General features: G+C 42.5%; 1 protein-coding gene across 2 annotated transcripts; it reads right to left on the bottom strand.

Moving 5' to 3' along the window:
• Positions 1–12: 12 nt before the first annotated feature.
• PDIA4 (protein disulfide isomerase family A member 4) lies at positions 13–19,325 on the bottom strand. 2 transcript variants are annotated; one of them, XM_079981959.1, is made up of 11 exons: positions 19,002–19,103; positions 18,213–18,249; positions 15,833–16,010; positions 14,308–14,513; positions 12,816–12,954; positions 11,485–11,690; positions 6,396–6,554; positions 4,282–4,433; positions 3,444–3,600; positions 2,033–2,266; positions 13–743 (listed from the first exon to the last, which is right to left on the bottom strand). In XM_079981959.1, the coding sequence occupies exons 2-11, from the start codon at positions 18,244–18,246 to the stop codon at positions 328–330; spliced, it is 1,881 nt and encodes a 626-aa protein (XP_079838085.1). In that variant the 5' UTR covers positions 18,247–18,249; positions 19,002–19,103; the 3' UTR covers positions 13–327. The 2 variants fall into 2 exon arrangements, with proteins under 2 accessions (XP_079838085.1, XP_079838084.1); XM_079981958.1 differs by lacking the exon at positions 18,213–18,249 and having other exon boundaries at positions 19,002–19,325.
• Positions 19,326–20,440: the final 1,115 nt, after the last annotated feature.

A 20,440-nucleotide genomic window follows, 5' to 3' on the forward strand; every position in this document is an offset into this window, starting at 1 on the left:
AAAGAGGCAATATTGAGGGGACAACAGCTCTAGAAGTGATTTTATTACAAGGGTCTGGAAAAAGTATTATAGCTTTGCTTTCGGGGGGGGGGGGACTCAAGTTAGTAACAAAAAATAATGTATTTTTCTTAGATCAAAACTGCTGAAACTAATAAAAACCATTTACATCAAAAAGTTCAGTGTTCAGATTTCTTTTGTAATACAAAAATCTCATACAGCATTGTTTTGCCACCCCCAAATTCTCTTTGCTCCAGGTGCTAAGTTGTTTTCCCCAATCAATATTTCAGTAAGTTTGCATTAACTCTTCACCAATGATTGTTGTTCCACCTAAAGTTCTTCTTTTGTCCTACTTAGTTTGGTGGCATATTCTTCTACAAATTTGCTCAAGCTTTCCAGATCTCTTTCTCCACTTCCAAATTTAATAGGATCCTTTTTCTTATTGCTAGGAGCAAAATAGATGGTGGGGAATCCTTCTACTTTGTAATTTTCATTGGTGACATCATTGGCAGTAGCATCCATTTTGGCAATGACCAGGTTTTTCTGAGTTTTGTATTTTTTACCCAGCTCAGTATAAATGGGCTCAAGCTTCTTACAGTGTCCACACCAGGGAGCATAGAACTCTATGAGAACATCAGTCTTTGGATCCATCACTATAGATTCAAACGTTTTGCCAACTACAATCTTCACAGGACCCTTGTTATTTTTTGGTACCGGTTGGGACTTCACAATGGGTTTCAGTTTACCTAGGAAAGGAAACAGGAATACTGTCATAAAAGACCATGTCCCTTGCAGTTAGTTCACAGAAGTTGGCAACAACACTACTAACATAGATGAGTTACTGCCAACCCGCCCCCCCAATCCACAGCTCCAATTTTTCTGTAAATAGCTCCTTGAATGATCACTTGTGAAAAGTTTAGATCACAAAGTACAGTTTGACGAAAATTGCCTTTCACAGCATTTGGGACATACGGCATATTGGCCCATAGGGAAGAACAAAACTAAAATATTTCCTTTTTTGCAATTTAAGATACAGAATTCAGCAGCCAGGTTGCTCACTGAGGAAAGACAGGCCTGACTGCAAATCAGTTTCAGGGCCCAATTTAAAGTGCTGGGTTTTTACCTATAAAGCCTTAAACGGCTCAGGACCAAAATACCTCTCTGCATATGAACGGACCCTCTCTGCGGTCATCAACTTAGGCCCTTTGTGTGCTCCCTTCCCTCCAAGGGAGGTCCAGAGGGTGGCAACATGAGAATGGGCTTTTTTGAAGTGGCTACCCGCCAGGGAGGCTTGCCTGGCACCTTTGTTACATCTCTTTAGAGGCAAGGCAAATACTTTCCTCTATAACGAGGCCTTTGGCTAATTAAGCAGTCTGTGGCCTTTTAGAAGTGTGTGGGATGATTTTAATGTATCCCCCCCCACACACCTCTGGTTTTACTGTATCTATGTGGGGTTTTTTTGTTCCCTTGCGTTGCCCTGTGCAAGCTAAAGCCACTAACCAATTTCATAAATAATAATAATAACCTGGTGAAGAGCTGAAAAGCTGGCTCACTATTTGTGACATTTTGGGTGGTTCATCTTAAGACAATTTCCCCATGATAAAATAGTTATATCAAGTATGCAGAGGGTAGGACTAGATATTTCAAACTATTTTTGCTGGCATTTGAAGGGGAAAAGGCTCAGTTTTCTCTTTAAATGGTGCTACATCCAGGTTTATCCAGCTTCTGGGAAAGTGTGAGAGAGAACTAAGCTCATGAATTACACAGGGGGCTAGTGAACTTACACGCAAATTTAAGGAAGCATAATACTGTAAATAATAATAATAAATAATAAATAATAATAATAATAATAATAATAATAATAATAATAATAATAATAATATTTATAGCCCGCCCATCTGGCTGGGTTTCCCCAGCCACTCTGGGTGGCTCCCAACAGAATATTAAACAAAATAAAACTTTAAACATTAAAAACTTCCCTAAACAGGGCTGCCTTCAGGAAGCATGGATTGTCCACAATCCAACTACAGTTTACCTTTTTTGAATGAGACAACAAATTCCCTCAGCACATCAGAATCAAACTCTTCTGGTTCCATGGCATACTTTTTACCACCTTCATCAAAGATAGCAGCATTGACATCCTCTCCACTGTCAACAAGTCCCAGATCCTTTATCTCAGAAGAATAGTCTTCTTCATCCGCAATTGCAAAAGTATATTCTGGGAAGTCCTTAGCCACTTCCAAGACTTTGTTTCGCCAGTACTGAGTAGCTGAAGACAACAAACACACAATGAAGTTAGAGACATCTGGTTTATCCTGGAGCAGGTTATATTCAACCCAGTTATACTTACCTGGTTGCCGATTCTGGGAGCTCATGACCAGGACTTGGAAATAGGGGCGTTTGTGAGAGATTGGTGGAGGAGACTGAAAGCGGGTGAGCGTGTCTCTTTTGGATTAAGACTGGTTGCTTGTCTGAACTGTTTGATCAGAAAACTGGGCCCAAATTAACAAAATGAAGTTCAATAGGGACAAATGTAAGGTTCTGCACTTAGGCAGGAATAACCAGCTGCACCAATATAAGATGGGGGACACCTGGCTTGCCAGTAGCACATGTGAAAAGGACCTTGGTCTTGGTGGACTACAAGCGTCACATGAGTTCACAGTGTGATGCTGCAGCAAAAAAGCTAATGCTCTTCTAGGCTGCATCCACAGAAGCCAAGTGTCCAGATTAAGGGAAGTAATATTACCACTCTATTCTGCCTTGGTCAGACCACAACTGGAATACTCTGTCCAATTCTGGATGCCACAATTTAAGAAGGATATTGACAAGCTGGAACGTGTGCAGAGAAGGGCAACCAAGATAATCAAGGGTCTGGAAGCCAAGCCGTATGAGGAACAGTTAAGAGAGTTGAGTATGTTTAGCCTGGAGAAGAGACTAAGAGGAAATATGATAGCCGTTTAAAAATATTTCAAGGGGTGTCACATGGAAGATGGAACAAGCTTGTTTTCTCCTGCTCTAGAGAGTAGGACTCAAACCAATGGATTCAGAATAACAGAATTGGAATGGACCACGAGGGTCATCTAGTCCAACCTCCTTGCAATGCAGGGATCCTTTGCCCAACATGGAGCTTGAACTCACAAACCTAAAATTAAGAATCTCATGCTCTACTGACTGAGCTCTCCTCCAGTTAACTTTGACAGTAAGAGCTGTTACAGTGGAACGGTCTCCCTTGGGAGGTTGCGGCCTCTCCTTCCTTGGAGGCTTTTAAGCAGATATTGGATGGCTCTCCCACATGGATGCTTTAGCTGAGATTACTGCATCGCAGGCAGTTGGACTGGAAGACCCTCGGGGTCCCTTCCAACTCTACATTTCTATGTTTGTATGACTTCATTGGCGCCACTCCAAGTATGACATTGGGTACAACACTAACTAAAAGTAATACCTACCAACACGATAATCAAAGCTGAAGTCCACTGTATAATAAACAACTACCAGAGGCTTCTTGGTGTATCTCTTAGCGTCATTGGCAGATTTGCGATGACCCACAAGAGGCAAGGCATGCTTCACCACATGGTCTTTCACTTCAGTGGCATCAGTGGAATCCTGTTTACAGAAACAAAAATCAGTGGGATGTGACCATTGGAGGAGTTTACATTACAGAAGGCCTCTTCTTAAAAAACCTTTTCTTAAAAAACCACCACCACCCAGAAGAAACAACAGGCGTGTTGAAAATATTTCAGTTTTCAGACTCAGAAAATAGGATTAGCTACAGAATTCAGGATTTCCTGCTATCTCACAGAAAGCCTGGCTACCATGATTACAAGACAGGTTGGGTGACAGGCTCTGGCAATGTGTAGCTTACTTCCAAGTGTCTGCTAAGTGAAACAGCTTATTCCATGCCATGTTGGCTGGGTAGATTTCTTTCTCTCCACCCCTGCCACCACTATACACGCTGCCGCCAAGCCTAGATTTCTGTGCTCTACTCTCCACCAAGATTTTTCATTTCTGAAGTCTCCCTAAGAGCCTGTTTCCATTTTCTCTTAGCTTAGTCTCTCCTGCAAGTGACTGTTCAGATTTTGCACATCTATCACTTTGGAACTTCCTGGGGTTTGCTTCAACTGGGCACACTCAGAATTCTCATATGTTCATTTCAGTAGCCACAGCTCTAGCTATATTGGGTCTTGAGCATTAGATTTAAGATGCAAGCTGGAGCACCAAGAAATAAAATGAATAAAAGAAAACCAACTTGTTTGTACCCAGTATAGCCTTGATAGACGTACTCACTTTAATTTCTAAAACATGCATTTTAGGTTCATATTTTGAGTGAAATTTTTCAGGTTGCATCACCACCAGTTTTCCTGGGTCCACTTTCAAAAAGGTTGACATTTCATTGCTGAAGGTATGATGGAACTTGAATTCTTCTCTTAGGTTATTAGCTGAAAATAATAATAATATATATATATATAGAGAGAGAGAGAGAGAGGTTTGAAGGAATACCAAAGAGGAGAAAGGAAATTGCAAAAGTATTGACACCTGGAGTGAGGGTTTGTAAACAGACCATCTGGGTCTATGGTACTGCTGAGTTCCCAGATCTCCTCTTGGAAGGATTACTGCCCAGACAACTCTGGTCTAAAGTTCTGTTGCTATTAGAGAACTTATGTAATGATATGATTTCTTACAGAGACTGAATGGATATACATCCGGTTGTTGTTTTTCCTTTTTTCCTTCTGTATTTGTTTTATGCAGAGCTTGAAAACTCAAATAAATGCAGAACAATCTGAATTATTTTGCATAGCATTACTATCCTTTAGTTTTGGAACAATTTACATGACAAAGCTTCAAACAGTACACACAAATCCAATAATGAACCACTACCAACCTCCAAACGGATCTGGAAGCTCACAAAAGGGCATGAAGGCAATGCTCATCTCTAGTTTGTCCCCAGCAATGAGAATTAAGAGGCACACTTTCTCTTGATCAAATGCTTCCATGTAGCTATGAAGGCTAATGACTGTTGTCAGACCTCTTCCATGAATGTGTCTAATCCTTTTTTTTAAAAAGGCCTGTTTACTTGTGGCCTCACCCCCATTCTTGTGGTTTTGCATTCTGTAAATTAATTACACATTGGCATGGTTTGGACATCAGTATTTGCCATCATGAGACCTAGTTGGGGAAAATATGAGGCTCATGGGCTCCCTTGCTCTTTCAAGGGATGGTGAACTGCAACTAATTCAAAACTGGGTGTGGGAGTTTTCAAATCTCCTTCTGTCTTGCATGAAGGATGGAGTCTTGCTGGGTTTGTTCTTGTAACATTACATCGGAACCAAACCAATGTGTACAGTAGAACCTAATATTTTCTGTCCTGAAGCTACTACAAATCTATTTCAGTGGATGACCAAGAAAGTTACACTTGTTAATTTCTCCATATTATTCATAATTTTAAGAACCTTTCATGTATTCCCCGTAGTCATCCCCCTCTCAAACAGTCTCAATTGCATTTGCCTCTCTTTATAGGGAAAGAGAGGGACGCAGGTGGCGCTGTGGGTTAAAGCCTCAGCGCCTAGGACTTGCCGATCGAAAGGTCGGCGGTTCGAATCCCTGCGGCGGGGTGCGCTCCCGCTGCTCGGTCCCAGCACCTGCCAACCTAGCAGTTCGAAAGCACCTCCGGGTGCAAGTAGATAAATAGGGACCGCTTACCAGCGGGAAGGTAAACGGCGTTTCCGTGTGCGGCTCTGGCTCGCCAGAGCAGCGATGTCACGCTGGCCACGTGACCCGGAAGTGTCTCCGGACAGCGCTGGCCCCTGGCCTCTTAAGTGAGATGGGCGCACAACCCCAGAGTCTGTCAAGACTGGCCCGTACGGGCAGGGGTACCTTTACCTTTACCTATAGGGAAAGAGTGCTAAACACCTAAACAATTTAGTAGTTCTTTCTAGTACTCTGGAGAATGCCCTTTCTGAGCTGGGATGACTAGAACAGGACTGAGGTCTTCAAGTCCCAGATAATAAAACCATTCTTTCCTGCTTTAGCTCTTTTCTGTTGCTCTGCACATGCTCAATTACATCAAGAGACACAGATGCTGCTTCCACTTGCTTAAATTTCATTTTCATGTGTTCATGCGTTTGTGTTTTTATACCTATGTTTCATGTTCCCTATAAATTTTTTTGCCTCCATTCTTGAGGCAGTCACCCCAGAAAACATCAAGGGGAAAAGCCAGAAAATGGATGTGGGCAACATTTTGAGAACCGACAAGCCACTGTAGCTACAAGAAAATAGACTAATATTTATAAGATGCAAGTTTGTCTCCTAGTCTGCACTATCAGAAATGTCTACAAAGCACTTTCCAAGTGTAGGAATTGAGCAAATGTTGACATACTATGGACAAGAGAGGAAGGGCTTACCAGCATCTTGATACAGTTGGTAGGCTGGGTCCTGGTCTCCTTTGAAAAACCCAATAATAATAACATCGTCTCCATCTTTCACAAATTCTTGTACCTGTTTGACAGCCTGTATTTGTTTGGATGGAGGGCCAGCCTGTTCTATCATGTAATCAACAATGCCTGGTTAACAAAAAGAAAAACACAAACTTGTGTTATTGCTTGACAAAAAGCATTTTATTTTTTAAAGTGAAAACTGGTTATGTTTTGCAAGTGCTCTATTCTCTGAAAGAGGCACTACGTGACAACTAAAAATTAACATGTTCCTTTAAAGTCCATTAATGGACTATATGGGCTATAATTTAATTTTGATGGGAGACATGAATGGAGTTGTCTCCACAAACATGGACAAAGCACAAAGACAGGTGGTCTCCAAAGATGGGAGACTACCAAAGACCTTTTTCGAAATGACTGATAACATGGACTTGATTGACATTTGGAGAACAAAGAACCCTCTCGAGAGAGAGGGAACTTTTTACTCTGAAGCAAAAATGACATGGACAAGAATTGACCAAATATGGATAACTAGTGGGATGGCTCCAAAGATAAAGAAAGTGGAAATCTGCCCAAAGACTTGCTCCGCCCATAACGCCGTAAAGATGGAGATGAAATTAACAACAGCTGGTTCCTTTAGATGGAGGATGAATGACACCCTATTTAGAGATGAAGAGGTCTACAAAAAGGCCCAAAAAACTTTGAGAGACTATTTTGAGATAAATCTGAAAACTGAGGTGGAGAAGAGAGTAATTTGGGACGCAAGTAAAGCCGTGATGCGAGGTTTCTTAATACAACAGAACTCTATAAAGAGGAAGAAACAAAATGAGAAGAAGGATAAGATTTTAGAAAAGATAAAAGAAGGAGAAAAGAAATTGAGGCTTAAACCAAAGTCCCAGGAGATTTTGAGAGAAATCAAGTTTTATCAGACGCAATATATGGAACTGATGAATCAAGAGATAGAATGGAAAATTAAGCAAATGAGACAAAGGACATTTGAGTCAGCAGATAAGTGTGGGAAACTTTTGGCATGGCAATTGAAGAAGAGACAAAAATTAAATACGGTTACAAGTTTAGAGGTGGATGGAAAGAACATTTATAGACCAAATGAGATTAGAAATTGTTTTCAGAGTTACTTCAGAAGACTCTATTCACAAGGGCCGGAGAACGAAGGAGAGATAGACGAATTTATCAAGAAATATGGATTACAAAAAATTTCACAACAAAGCAAAATGGTTTTGAACCAGAAAATAACTGAATAAGAAATAGAGGGTGCCATTCAAAATATGCAGTTGGGAAAATCCCCAGGACCAGATGGATTGACTTCCAGATACTATAAAGCTTTGAAGGAATGGTTGGTACAACCTTTGAAGGAAGTCTGCAATGAAATTTTAGAGGGGAAAAAGGCACCTGAATCGTGGAAAGAAGCGTACATTACACTTATACCAAAAACAGAAGTTGAAAAGACCCATATTAAGAACTACCGCCCTATATCATTACTTAATGTGGATTACAATTTTTTTGCAGATATTTTGGCAAAAAGATTGAAAAAAGTGTTGGTGGGAGAGATTCATAAGGACCAGGCTGGCTTTCTCCCAGGAAGACATTTATCAGACAATGTGAGAAATATAATAGACATTATAGAGTTACTAGAAGTTAATATAAATACTAAGGCAGTTTTTATTTTTGTGGACGCGGAGAAAGCTTTTGACAATATTTCCTGGAATTTTATGAAGAAGAATCTACAAGGGATGGGGGTAGGTCAAGGTTTTGAAAATGGTATAGGTGCAATATACTCTGAACAAAAGGCAAAGTTAATTGCAAATAACGTGGTTACTGAAGAATTTCGGATAGAAAAAGGGACACGGCAGGGGTACCCAATATCTTTTTATATCCAATATCTTTTTATATCGGTTCTGGAGGTTTTGTTAAATATGATAAGAGGGGACCAGCTGGTTAAAGGGGTTCAGGTTGGAGCTAAACAATATAAATTGAGGGCTTTTGCAGATGATCTAGTACTTACCCTACAAGAGCCAGACACTAGTACGAAAAGAGTTTTAGAGTTAATTCAAGTATTTGGTCAAGTGGCAGGATTTAAGTTAAATAAACAAAAAACTAAAGTACTGGAGAAAAATTTAACAGTTAATGAGAGGGAGTGGTTTCAGAATGAAACTGGATTAACTGTAGCCAAGAAAGTGAAATATTTGGGGATCAATATGACATCTAAGAATGCGAACTTATTTAAAGATAATTATGAGAAATGCTGGATAAAAGTAAAGAGAGATCTAGAAATATGGTCAAATTTGAAGCTTTCCTTGTTAGGCCGAATTGCTGTTATTAAGATGAATGTTTTGCCTAGAATGTTGTTTTTGTTTCAAACATTACAGATTGTGGATAAAATGGACTGTTTCAAGAAGTGGCAGAAAGATATATCTAAATTTGTCTGGCAGGGCAAAAAGCCCAGAATAAAATTGAAGATATTAACGGATGCAAAAGAAAGAGGGGTTTTTGCCCTGCCGGACTTAAAATTGTATTATGAATCAGCAGCTTTCTGCTGGTTTAAAGACTGGCTTCTTCTTGAGAATACAGACATTTTAGATTTAGAAGGGTTCAATACCAGATTTGGTTGGCATGCATACATATGGTATGATAAGGTAAAAGTTCATAAAGGTTTTAAAAATCATATTGTTAGGAAAGCTCTATACAATGTTTGGGCTCGCTATAAAGATCTGTTGGAAAATAAAACTCCAAGGTGGCTGTCGCCAATGGAAGCCAAGGAGGTGAAAAAACTTAATATGGAATCCAAATGGCCAAAATATTGTGAAATCTTAGAACAAGAGGGTGAAAAAGTGAAACTACAGAGTTATGAGAAACTGAAGTTTAAAGTACGAGATTGGCTTCATTATTATCAAATAATGGAGGCATATAAACAAGACAGGAAAATTGGCTTCCAGGTGGAGAGATCAAAACTAGAAACAGAATTGTTAGATTCCAATACTAAGAATTTGTCAAAGATGTATAACTTGCTGTTGAAATGGAATACGCAGGATGAAACGGTTAAATCAGCTATGATTAAGTGGGCACAAGACATTGGTCATGATATCATGTTTGCGGACTGGGAACAGTTATGGACCACCGGTATAAAGTTTACGGCATGCAATGCCTTAAGAGAGAATATTATGAAAATGATTTACAGGTGGTACATGACCCCAGTCAAGCTTGCCAAAATTTATCATCTGCCCAATAACAAATGTTGGAAATGTAATGTAACTGAAGGTACTTTATATCACCTTTGGTGGACATGCCCGAGGATCAAGGCCTTCTGGGAAATGATCTATAATGAAATGAAGAAGGTACTTAAATGTACCTTTCATAAGAAACCAGAGGCTTTTCTCCTGGGCATGGTCGGTCAATTGGTGCCAAAGAGAGATAGGACTTTTTTAATGTATGCTACCACAGCAGCAAGGGTACTTATAGCAAAGTATTGGAAGACACAAGAACTACCCACTCTGGAAGAATGGCAGACGAAGGTGATTGACTACATGGGACTGGCCGAGATGACTGGCAGAATCCGCGACCAAGGGAAAGAGACGGTGGAGGAAGATTGGAAGAAATTTAAAGTGTATCTTAAGAATGACTATAAAATTAATGAGTGCTAAAATGTCGAGGTTAGAGAAAAAAGAGGATTACAGCTGTAAATGATTAAGAGAGAAGGGAGAAAAAAGAGTAACTAGTTAAATTAAATGAGGATTTGCTGAAAGAAATTTGGAAATAGGGATGCAGAAAGGAGAGGTATGGGGAAGTCTGAGAAGTAAGGTTTATGAAAAGAAGGTTTTGAAATTATATTTGTGTGTGTTTATGTGTTTGTTTGTCTTTGTATAATGTATTGTAACGTTCCAATATGTGTTGGAAAATTAATAAAAATATTATTAAAAAAAAAAATTAAAATTAACATGTTCCAAAGACTTGTTTTCCCCAGGGCTTTTTTTAAATAAAAAAAACCTGTTGATAGTTTTATTATTGCTAGTAATTTTATTCTATTATGTAGCTGCTAACTATTGCCTTATTAGTGTTAAATTACAGTAGCAAATAAAACATCAGATGAACCATGTTGCAAGTTTTCAAACTGAAAGCAGTAATACATATTAAAAAATAAATAAAGTTTATATATGACCAAACACAACAAGCAGCCAAGATTCAAAACAATTTTTAAAGTGCTGTCATCATACAGTATGTAGTTTATCCTGGTTCAAAATTATATCCTTGTGCTATAGTTACTGCTTGTCTGATTATGGTTCCCTGGTGCTTTGCTAATGCCAGTGAGAAAATAGTGAAGCTCAAAAATCCTAGCAATCTTCAGAATACATTGAGGTTTTGTGTCACATCTTCAGGAGTTCCTCAGTTGATGTGGAATGAGCTCTCAGGCTGGAAGCTTAAATCCACAGAAGAAACAAGATTGCACTCTCTCCCTCCATTGATACGTTTATGCCTTAGGCATGAAAAATGTTGGGCACGTCCCATCCTAATGCCCATGGAGTGTGCCAAAGCAACAGAGAAACACCAAGCAGATCTAGAAAGTCAGTTGCTTTACTGACAGCATAATGCATTTTCAGTTACATACAATTGTAGATCCAGCACAGATTGACTAGGCTCTGGCCAAGAGCAAACTTGCCTTAAACACAACAGTATTTATACTATAGATTGTGGTGAGTCATTCCCACTTGCTTGACTAGCTGCAGGTGCAAGACAAAACACACCCAAATTAAACAAAACACTGAAATTAACCATTTTGTCCTTTTTCTCTGTATGCATAAACCCTTATACATTAACAAAAACTTTCTATAACATTTCAAAGTAAGGTGCAGGCAATTACCAATCACAGACCAATTATACAAATAGCATTAATAGAAACAAGAAATGCTGCCTAAGTCCAGGGCAGTTTCAACATCATCTTACATACATATAAAATGTAATTCTTAGCTCAGTGTCTATGAAACACAAACAGGTCCAAACTCATGTATTTACTGTGAAGAAAAAGAAGGTGCTTTACAAACCATACCGTATTTTTCTCTTGGACCATTGTAATCAAAAGGTTTGCCTTTGCGGAAGATCTTGAGTAATGGATATCCAGAAATGTCAAATCTCTTAGCAAGATCGGTTTCAGCAGTAGCATCAACTTTAGCAAGGGGAATTGGAGGCGTTCTCTTGCTCAACTCCTTGGCTGCTTTCTCATATTCTGGAGCCAACCGCTTGCAGTGCCCACACCTCAATAGGGAACAAGAATGGGTAACTTGGTAGCCAAAAGCTCTCAAAGATAATGGAGAGAAATCTATTCTCACTGCTTGAAAAGATAGCTCTGTTCCCCTTCCCCTTCCCCTGTCTTTTCTGAAGTGCCAATACTTTGATTGGGTAAGATAAAATATCACAGCATACATCTGTATCCATTTTGTAGGCAAGTGCCCCAGAGATGCAGCTGGTTTGAAAATACTGTCAATGTTTTGAGCTGGATCCTCAAGTTCCTATGCAAATTGCAGATGACAGGCATACACACACAGGACCTTGGTTATCCAGTGGCTGCTTAATAACTTACATAAGCAGTGAAAATTGCACATTTGCATAGAGGTTCAACAGACTGAATACTTGTCAATACAGTGGTACCTCGGTTTAAGAACAGTCCTGTTTAAGAACAATTCGGTTTATGAACTCCGCAAAACTGGAAACAGTATCCCGGTTTGCAAACTTTACCTTGGTCTAAGAATGGAATCCAAACGGTGGAAGGGCACCAGTGGCGGGAGCCCTTATTAAGGAAAGCGCGCCTCAGTTTAAGAAAGAATTCGGTTTAAGAACGGACTTCAGGAACAGATCAAGTTTGTAAACCGAGGTACCACTGCATTCAAATGCAGCAAACAGGAAGGCAGAAATAGAAAATGATCTTGCCAATCCTCATCTCAAGACATTGCATGTTTTCATTTCATCTGAAGGCATGCCACAAAACTAATAAGATTACAGGTCTACTCCAAGTACTACCTAGAAGCAACCTACATCAAAAACTGAATACACCATACATACAGCTATAATCTTTGTTACCCAGCCTTTTAAACAAATCAAACTCTTTGAAAAGATAAACCATGGTGTAATGTTTTTGCACATACCAGATAAAGGTGTGCACTGGAGATTACGAAGATACAGTCAGTCCCCTCCCACTAGCTCCAAATTTTTCCAAAGCTCTAAATGCAGCAGGAATATTGACTCCATAAAGCCAAACTGAACATGCCCTATCATTTTGTACCGGGGCAGGGCACACAAATTCTGCTTGCGGTTCCTCTATCAAATGAAGGAATATATAAACACTGCGAAAGCTAAAAGGCAAAAAACTCTCTTTCCCCTTACCATGGAGCATAGAATTCAACCAGGATTATGTCAGCTTCGTTCACGACTAAATCAAAGTTTTCGCTGGTCAACACTAATGTGACTTCAGGTGGTGGGACCCAATCAGGCTGCGAAACTTCTTTCACTTTAGCCAAAATTTCTACAAAAAGAATATGAAGAGAAAAATGAGCAATGACAGGAAGAAGGGGCAGCTTGTCTACTGCAAAGACCTTGCATGTGGAGAGGGAACCAGGTTGCCTTTGCCTTGACAACAACTATCCCTTTATGCGGAAAGAACCTTGGCAGAATACTGTCTGCCGACTAATTCTATTACCTGCCTATTCTTATCTACATACACTCACCTTGAAAGTCATGTTCAGCACACAGATACTTTATTTTAAAAAATTCATTATACTAAATGTTAATCACATAGAAATCTAATCTGTTTGTACACGGCACTATCAGTCTTCCAGCCACCCATTTAGAATGATGGAGAACTGGCGGGTTGGTCCTAGGCTCTTCCGGCTGAGCTATCCAAAAAGCTCAAGACCCTTAATCTCAGGGTTGTGGCTTTGAGCCCCACATTTGGCAAAAGATTCCTGCACTGCAGGGGGTTGGACTAGATTACCAGCTCTGATTCTACTTCACATCCCACAGGAGTTAAAATGCACAAAAACAAGTCCTTCTTAACTGACTTTGCTCTGAAATTCTATGTTGCAGTTCTACAATTGCACAGAAAAAGGAATTTGCTACCACAGTACTGCTGATTACAAAAATCACCTACAGATTTGCTGCTAGCTCACCTAGCTTGGAGCTGGGGGCAGGAGGCATGGTTCCTAGAAAATCCTTCAGTTAACACAGCTTATTTTTCTGGTGATACTGCAATGTGTTTAAGCCATTTTAAAAGCTTTTAATGCAAAATACTCTGCATTAGGATTATTTTCATATTACAGTGCTGTGTTAAGCATCCCATGCATCCCTTTTCCGGAGCTTCTGCCCCAAGTGGAGATGAAGAGGCCCCTGGTGTGGGGACAGCTAGCACAACTCCCTGTGGAGGGAATTACACAATTCCTTTGCATGATATCCAGAAACATGGATGTCAATTACGGTATACACGAGTATTATGGGAAGTCAATTGTACATCCTCTATCAATGCAAGCTTGTAACATGCCCTTAGAGCCACAGATAGGACCCTCAGACCTCACTGGCTCTACTTCACAACTTGGGTGGTGTCCCTGACCTCTGAAAATGCTGCTGCCTTGCCTGGATGGAGGACAGAGGGGTGTCTAGGTGTGGGTGTAGAAGCTAGTTTACTGCACAAAGACAAAAGGTATAGGCCTTGTTCTGCTCACGTTTCCCTCTGGCCCTTCCGCTACCACAGGCATGGGGGCCCTGGGCGGAAAAAGGATCCTTCCTGTATTTTAGAAGACACCACTCAGATTTTGAGTGAATGAAAGGGTGTATTAAACAGCCTAAGAAAAGCCTGCAGGATCAGAAGTGTGCTGCTGCTCACCTGCTTCTGTTCTTGAGCCCTCATAATCCACAGGCTGCCCCTTCTTCAGAATTTTGATGGTTGGGTAGCCACTCACGTCAAAACGCCCTGACACTGTGGAGGCTGCTGTAGCATCTATTTTGGCAACTGGGATGGGAGGGTCATTTTCTTTCAATGCTTGGGCTATTTTTTCATATTCTGGTGCAAACTGCTTGCAATGCCCACACCTGAAGAAAAACAAATTAATTCTGCAAGAGTTTAACTTCAGCACTCAATTTCTACAGCACAACTTTTGAGAAACGATAGGGCTGATTTTACAACACAGCAGTCAGGTATGTCACATGTCTGGGTAGCTTGAACAGGTTGGCTCAAATTCTGGAAAGAAACAAAGTCACTGCCCAGAAGGCCAAAGCCCACCAGGAAATAAATTCCAGGGTCACTTAAACACTGGGGTTTTGCTGGCTGCAGGCATTACTGAAGCTGTGTCCAGCCAAGTGCTTCTGGTCTGCTCACACTGCTCCATACATCAGAGCAGAATTCCCAAGACTGTGCCACTTCTGACAACAGATGTGAAAGCTCCTTATTTGTCAGATGTTCCTGTGAGAGCTCAGTGGAAGGGAGCAGCTGCCAGGATCATAGAACAGTGGTCTTAAAGGACCTATATTGGCTCCCGGGATGTTTCCGCACACAATTCACTGCTGGTGCTGTCTTTTAAAGCCCTAAATGGCCTCAGCCCAATATACCTGAAGGAGTGTCTCCACCTCCATCATCCAGCCCAGACAGTGAGGTCCTCCTCCAAGCGTCTTCTGCTGGTTCCCTTACTGGAGAAAGTGAGGTTACAGGGAACCAGGCAGAGGGCCTTCTTGGTAGTTGAGCCCCCACTGTGGAACACCCTCCCATCAGATGTCAAGGAAATAAACAATTATATGACTTTTGGAAGACATCTAAGGGCAGCCATGTTCAATGAAGTTTTTGATGTTTGATGTGATATTGTTTTAATTTGTTGGGAGCTGCCCAGAGTGGCTGGGGGAACCCAGTCAGATGGGCAGCATATAAATTATTATTGTTATCATTATCATTATCATTATCATCATAGAATCATAGAGTTGGAAGAGACCACAAGGGCCACCGAGTCCAACCCCCTGCCAAGCAGGAAACACCATCAGAGCACTCCTGACATATGGTTGTCAAGCCTCTGCTTAACATCATCAGTGCAGACATAACACACACACTTTTTGCAATTGGATGCAAGTGCACCACGAGATTGTGCACTCCCACTCCAGCATGCACATTTCAACAGCACCAACCATATTTTTTTCTTCTGAACACTTTAAATCCCCTCCATCAACAATTGTGCTTAAGTACAGAAAAGGGTATTTAATATATAGCACACTGATTTAAAATAAATACAAAGAGCACTAAGTAGCTTTCGTCCTGTTTTATGGGAACTCACAGCGGGAAGAAGAAACATCCTACTGCAGCATGGCAGACATGAAATATGAATTAACTTCAAGGAGGAGGATGGAAACACTGGAACCAGACTTACCAAGGGGCATAGAACTCCAGAAGCACAGTGTCCTTTCCTTCAACAAAAGTGTCAAAGTTTGCATCATTCAATACGACAACACCATTTTCCTCTTTGATTTCTGAACTATCATCTTCATCATAATCATCAATGTCCTCGTCATCATCATCAACACTGGTCTCCCCTGGGGCAACAAAGTCTAATTAAGGGAGAGGGAAAAATATAATATTATTGTCACTTTTTTCATAATGTAAAAAACCCCCATAACATTAAAATCAGCTATAAGAACAAGAATAAAATAAGAACCTAAAATGCACATGACATAGAAATATATTAAATGACAGATCTAAACCCCCCCCCAAAGATGAGCACAGCAAGAGACCACAAACGTACCCAAGTACCCTCTTAATCCATGACCCAAAATCTGGTGTCTAAAAACAGAGGTGGTGTCAGCTGCCCCTCCCTGGGCAAATGGGGAGCCACCACTGAGAAGGCCTTCAAATGAAGAGCACAGGGTTCGGGTTGGTTCACTTGGGAAGAGGCAGCCCTTGAGATGTTGGGGTGCTGAGCTGCGTAGGTAAAAAAGGCAAAGGACCCCTGGGTGGCTAAGTCCAGTCAAAGGCGACTATGGGGTGCGGCACTCGTCTGTTTTCAGGCCGAGGGAGCTGGCATTTGTCCACAGACAGCTTTCCAGGTCATGTGGCCAGCATGACTAAACCGCTTCTGATGCAACGGAACACTGTGACGGAAACCAGAGCGCACGGAAATGTCGTTTACCTTCCTGCCACAGCGGTACCTGTTTATCTACTTGCACTGGCATGCTTTTGAACTGCTATGTAGGCAGGAGCTGGGACAGAGCAACAGGCGCTCACTCCATTGTGCAGATTCGAACTGCCAACCTTCTGATTGGCAAGCCCAAGAGGCTTAGTGGTTTAGACCACAGCGGCACCTGCACCCTTGAGCTGCGCAAGGCTTTATAAGTCCAAAGCACCACTTTGAACTGAGCCCCAAACTTAGTTTGCAGCCAATGCAGTCATGTCAAGATTTATACTCAGACCATCGTGCTCCAGTCAGCAATGTAGTAAGCAATCCTGGCCACTGAATTCTGCATCAGCCACAGTTCCCAAGTTGTTCAAAAGGCAGCCTGATGCATAGCACATTGCACTTGGTTTGTCATTGCAAGCCACGTTAAATCTATCAATACATGTCTTTTTTTGAAGCGCTTATCCCCCCAGCAGCGTGGCAGCAAACGATGCACCTTTTTTTGCTGCTGTGCCGATCAGGTGTTTGGCGGGGTAGAGCGGTAGCAAAAGAGATAAATAAAAGAAACCAGAACAGACAATTCAGCTGCCCTGCCTATTGGTTCTTGGGCCTTCGCAGCCCAGTGTCTTTTACCCAGAATCAGGAGAGTCCCTCTCTCTTCCATTTATTGGGCTTCTATTACAGGCCCACCCTAATCCCACCAACCTCCCAAAGAATAGTGGGTTTCATTTGGCTTGGTAGGCTAGCTTTAGAAAGAAACAAAAGTAACAATTGTTAATGAACAGGCCTTACGGTGGAGTATGCTGTTAGTGTGGTGTGTTGGGAATCAAACAAGCCCAGTTCATTAAGCAACAAACATCAATGTGGAAAAGATAAGTCGTTCTCTGAACAAGAAACATGCTGCTATAATATTTGGTCACAAAAAAATAGGCATAACATTCAGTACTATTATCATGCCACCTGTACAGCTTCTCCAACATCAACAAACCTAAATTCAAGCTTGCTATCCAGCTTGTGTTAGAATAGAAAGGTCTCAGTGGCTAATAAACTGGAAGAAAAGAAGCAGGTAAGCCATGAAGGACATTTATTTTCTAGCTTTCACAGCCCTGATCTACAATCATTTATAGAAGATTCTTACAACAGAACCCATGTTGAAAGGTACTTGGATAATAATAATTTATTATTTATACCCTGCTCATCTGGCTGGGTTTCTCCAGCCACTCTGGGCGGCTTCCAACAAAAGATTAAAAAAGCATTAAAACACCAGTCATTAAAAACTGTTAAGTACCTTTTCCAAAATTAGAATATTTAATTCTAAAGGTCCCTAAAACACTGACCTTGGAATAACTCGTAAGTTTCTTCCAACAAGATGAAATGAAAAAGAATTCTGGGATAACAGCAAATTGTGTGAGGGAGAAATGACTGTTTCATGCCCAGTATATAAATGAAGAGCTTTTATCCTGAATGTTGCCATTAACCCCAATTTACACATGCAAATATGGTTTAGGCAGATTTAATTACATGTGTTTAAATCAGTATGGTTAAAATTGCAAACAAGTGTCTCCAGAGAACTCATTTGTATAACAATGCAAACAACTAGCACAATCCAGTATGAACATCTACTGTGAAAACACAGTGCCTTGGAGCAGTACACAACACAACTCTGGTTCCATTTTCTGCAAAAGAGGATGCAAGTAAAAAAAAAAGAAACAAAGTTGTGCGCACAGGAAGCTGTCTCACAATGTCAGACCATAGTTTTTGCTTTGTCTTCAATACTAAATAGCAGCTGCAGCTTTCCAGGGTTTCTGGAAGGCATCTTCCCAGTCCTACCAGGAGATGCCATGAAGGGAACCTGGGACCATTTGCATTTGAAGCATGTGCTCTGCCACTGTGTTAAAGACCTCCCTCCCCGAAGGTCACTCAAGTCAGAAACAGATCTGGCAATAGAAACTTGCGTTCAAATATTTCATTTACTGCCTTTTGGTGCTCCTTGTGCCTAAATTTACGTACACAAGGAGGCAAGAATCATCTTTCCAGATCAGACAAAGGGGTTCAGCACTCTTTTCTACACCACCCCAGACAGAGTATTTGTGGCACCTTAAGAGACTAACCAATTTACCACGCTTGAGCTTCCCTAGAGGGCAGACCCCTTCCTCCGACGCCAGAAGTTGCAGCTCTGGCCTGTTGCTGCAGCTGCCCTGCAGCCCAAGGCAGAGGAAGAGGCAACCACTGGACGGACCAAACGCTAAGGAGACATTGGGGCCGTTCTCCAGTCAGCCCCGGGAACTGCTCGCTTCCGCAAGTCTTGTAAGAGGCAGGCGAGAGGGGCGCCTGGCCGGGAAAGAGCCTCTGAAGGCGCCGCGGGGCCCGGAAGCCCGCCCGTCCGTCCGCCCGCCCGCCCGTCCCCGCGACCCCGCTCCGCGCTCACCGTCCGCGGGGCCCTCGCGCTCCGCCTGGGCGCTGGCGGGCGAGGCGAGGCTCGCCACGGCCAGCAGCAGCGCCAGCACGAGCACCTTGGCCGCGCCCATCTCGCTCTCTCCCCGGCTCCGGCTCCCCGCCAGGCGGCCTCGGACCAGGCGCTCCGCGGACTCGGCAGGAGCAGCGCAGCCCTTATAGCCGCCAGGCGAGCTCGCCTCACGCGCAGCCGCCGCTCCGCCGAGAGGGGGCGGGGCAGGTGCGCGCGCAGCCGGCGGGGCCTTCCCCTTTAACAGGCGCCCGCACACTGCCAGCATGCCCTGAGGTGCCTCTCTCGGATTGGACAAGCCTGGAAGACCACCAATCGCGGCCTGCCACTCGGGGGGAAGCGCTGGCAAATCCTGAAGGGCGGGGCGTGGCAACGAGGATCCACTTCTCGCGCCGCGATTGGCTCGAGGGTGGCGACGTCACGAGGGAGGCCCTCGAGCTGGGACGGGTCGCCGGGAAGGCGGGAGCCGCTGAGGCGCCTCCACGTCAGCCGGGCAGGCGGGGCGGGGGCGGCGGGCGGCGCGCTGCCAGAGGGGCCCCTCGAGGCCAGCCTCCCTCTCGGCCTCGCCGCCACCAAGGCCCCCGCCGCCCCCGGGAAGCCCGCCAGCCGAGGACGTTGCTTGCGCCTCCCCCCCCCCCGGGCCTCTCGCCCCCCAAAGAGGAAGCAGAGCCCAGTTAGGACAATTAGTCAGGCGGGTGTGAGGAACTGGGGAGCTTCCAAGGGCTGCTGCTCATTTATGGGTTTGAAAGGTAAACTCGGTATTCTTCAAAATGTCAACTGATAAAATAGTAAAGGAAAACAGCAATTGTAAATCTCTACCTAAGCACCTTGGGTAGCTTTTTCCTTTGTGTGTTTTTCTGACAAGATAGGCAGGGGTCAAGGTCTCTAGCTTCATTTCAGCACAATGAGATAATCCTTCTCTCAGACTAGCCTGCCAGCTTGTCAGAGGAGGAGTTGTGCAAAATGCAATTTGACACTTGAGGGAACTTTCAGCGAGCGATCTTTTGTATCCTTTTGTGAAGCATTGTGGTTGTTGTGGCTTGGCTCTGCTCTTTTGCTTGTCCTTTCATGCTGAGACAAGTACACAACCATTATTAAAGGGTTAACATTTTTCTGAAGGATAAGTGTAGAATGCATATACTTCACTGAGCAGACACTGGGAGCTGGGGGATGTAGCTCAGTGGTAGAGCGCGCGCTTCGCATGTGTGAGGTCCCGGGTTCAATCCCCGGCATCTCCAGTGTTTTTTATTCTCTTGTGCAAATTTTCCAATTTCAATCCCCTCTGTCTGCCAGTACATATAAAACATGTATACTTTTGTCTATTGAGTTTATGTGTTTCTAAGACAGTTTGAAATTCATTACCTAGAACATTGAAAATACAGGCTTATATGTGAGTTTTCTTC

This window comes from Podarcis cretensis (assembly GCF_951804945.1).
Source record: "Podarcis cretensis genome assembly, chromosome: 6".
Taxonomy (NCBI): Eukaryota; Metazoa; Chordata; class Lepidosauria; order Squamata; family Lacertidae; genus Podarcis; species Podarcis cretensis.

Excerpts from the sequence above, each read along its gene's own strand:
- PDIA4 (XM_079981958.1), bottom strand. The coding sequence starts at position 19,305 with ATGCTGGCAGTGTGCGGGCGCCTGTTAAAGGGGAAGGCCCCGCCGGCT. Across the intron at positions 12,955-14,307 it reads GGGCTCAAGAACAGAAGCAG|AAATTTTGGCTAAAGTGAAA; the intron begins GTGAGCAGCAGC and ends TTCTTTTTGTAG. Across the intron at positions 11,691-12,815 it reads GTTGAATTCTATGCTCCATG|GTGTGGGCACTGCAAGCGGT; the intron begins GTAAGGGGAAAG and ends TTCCCTATTGAG.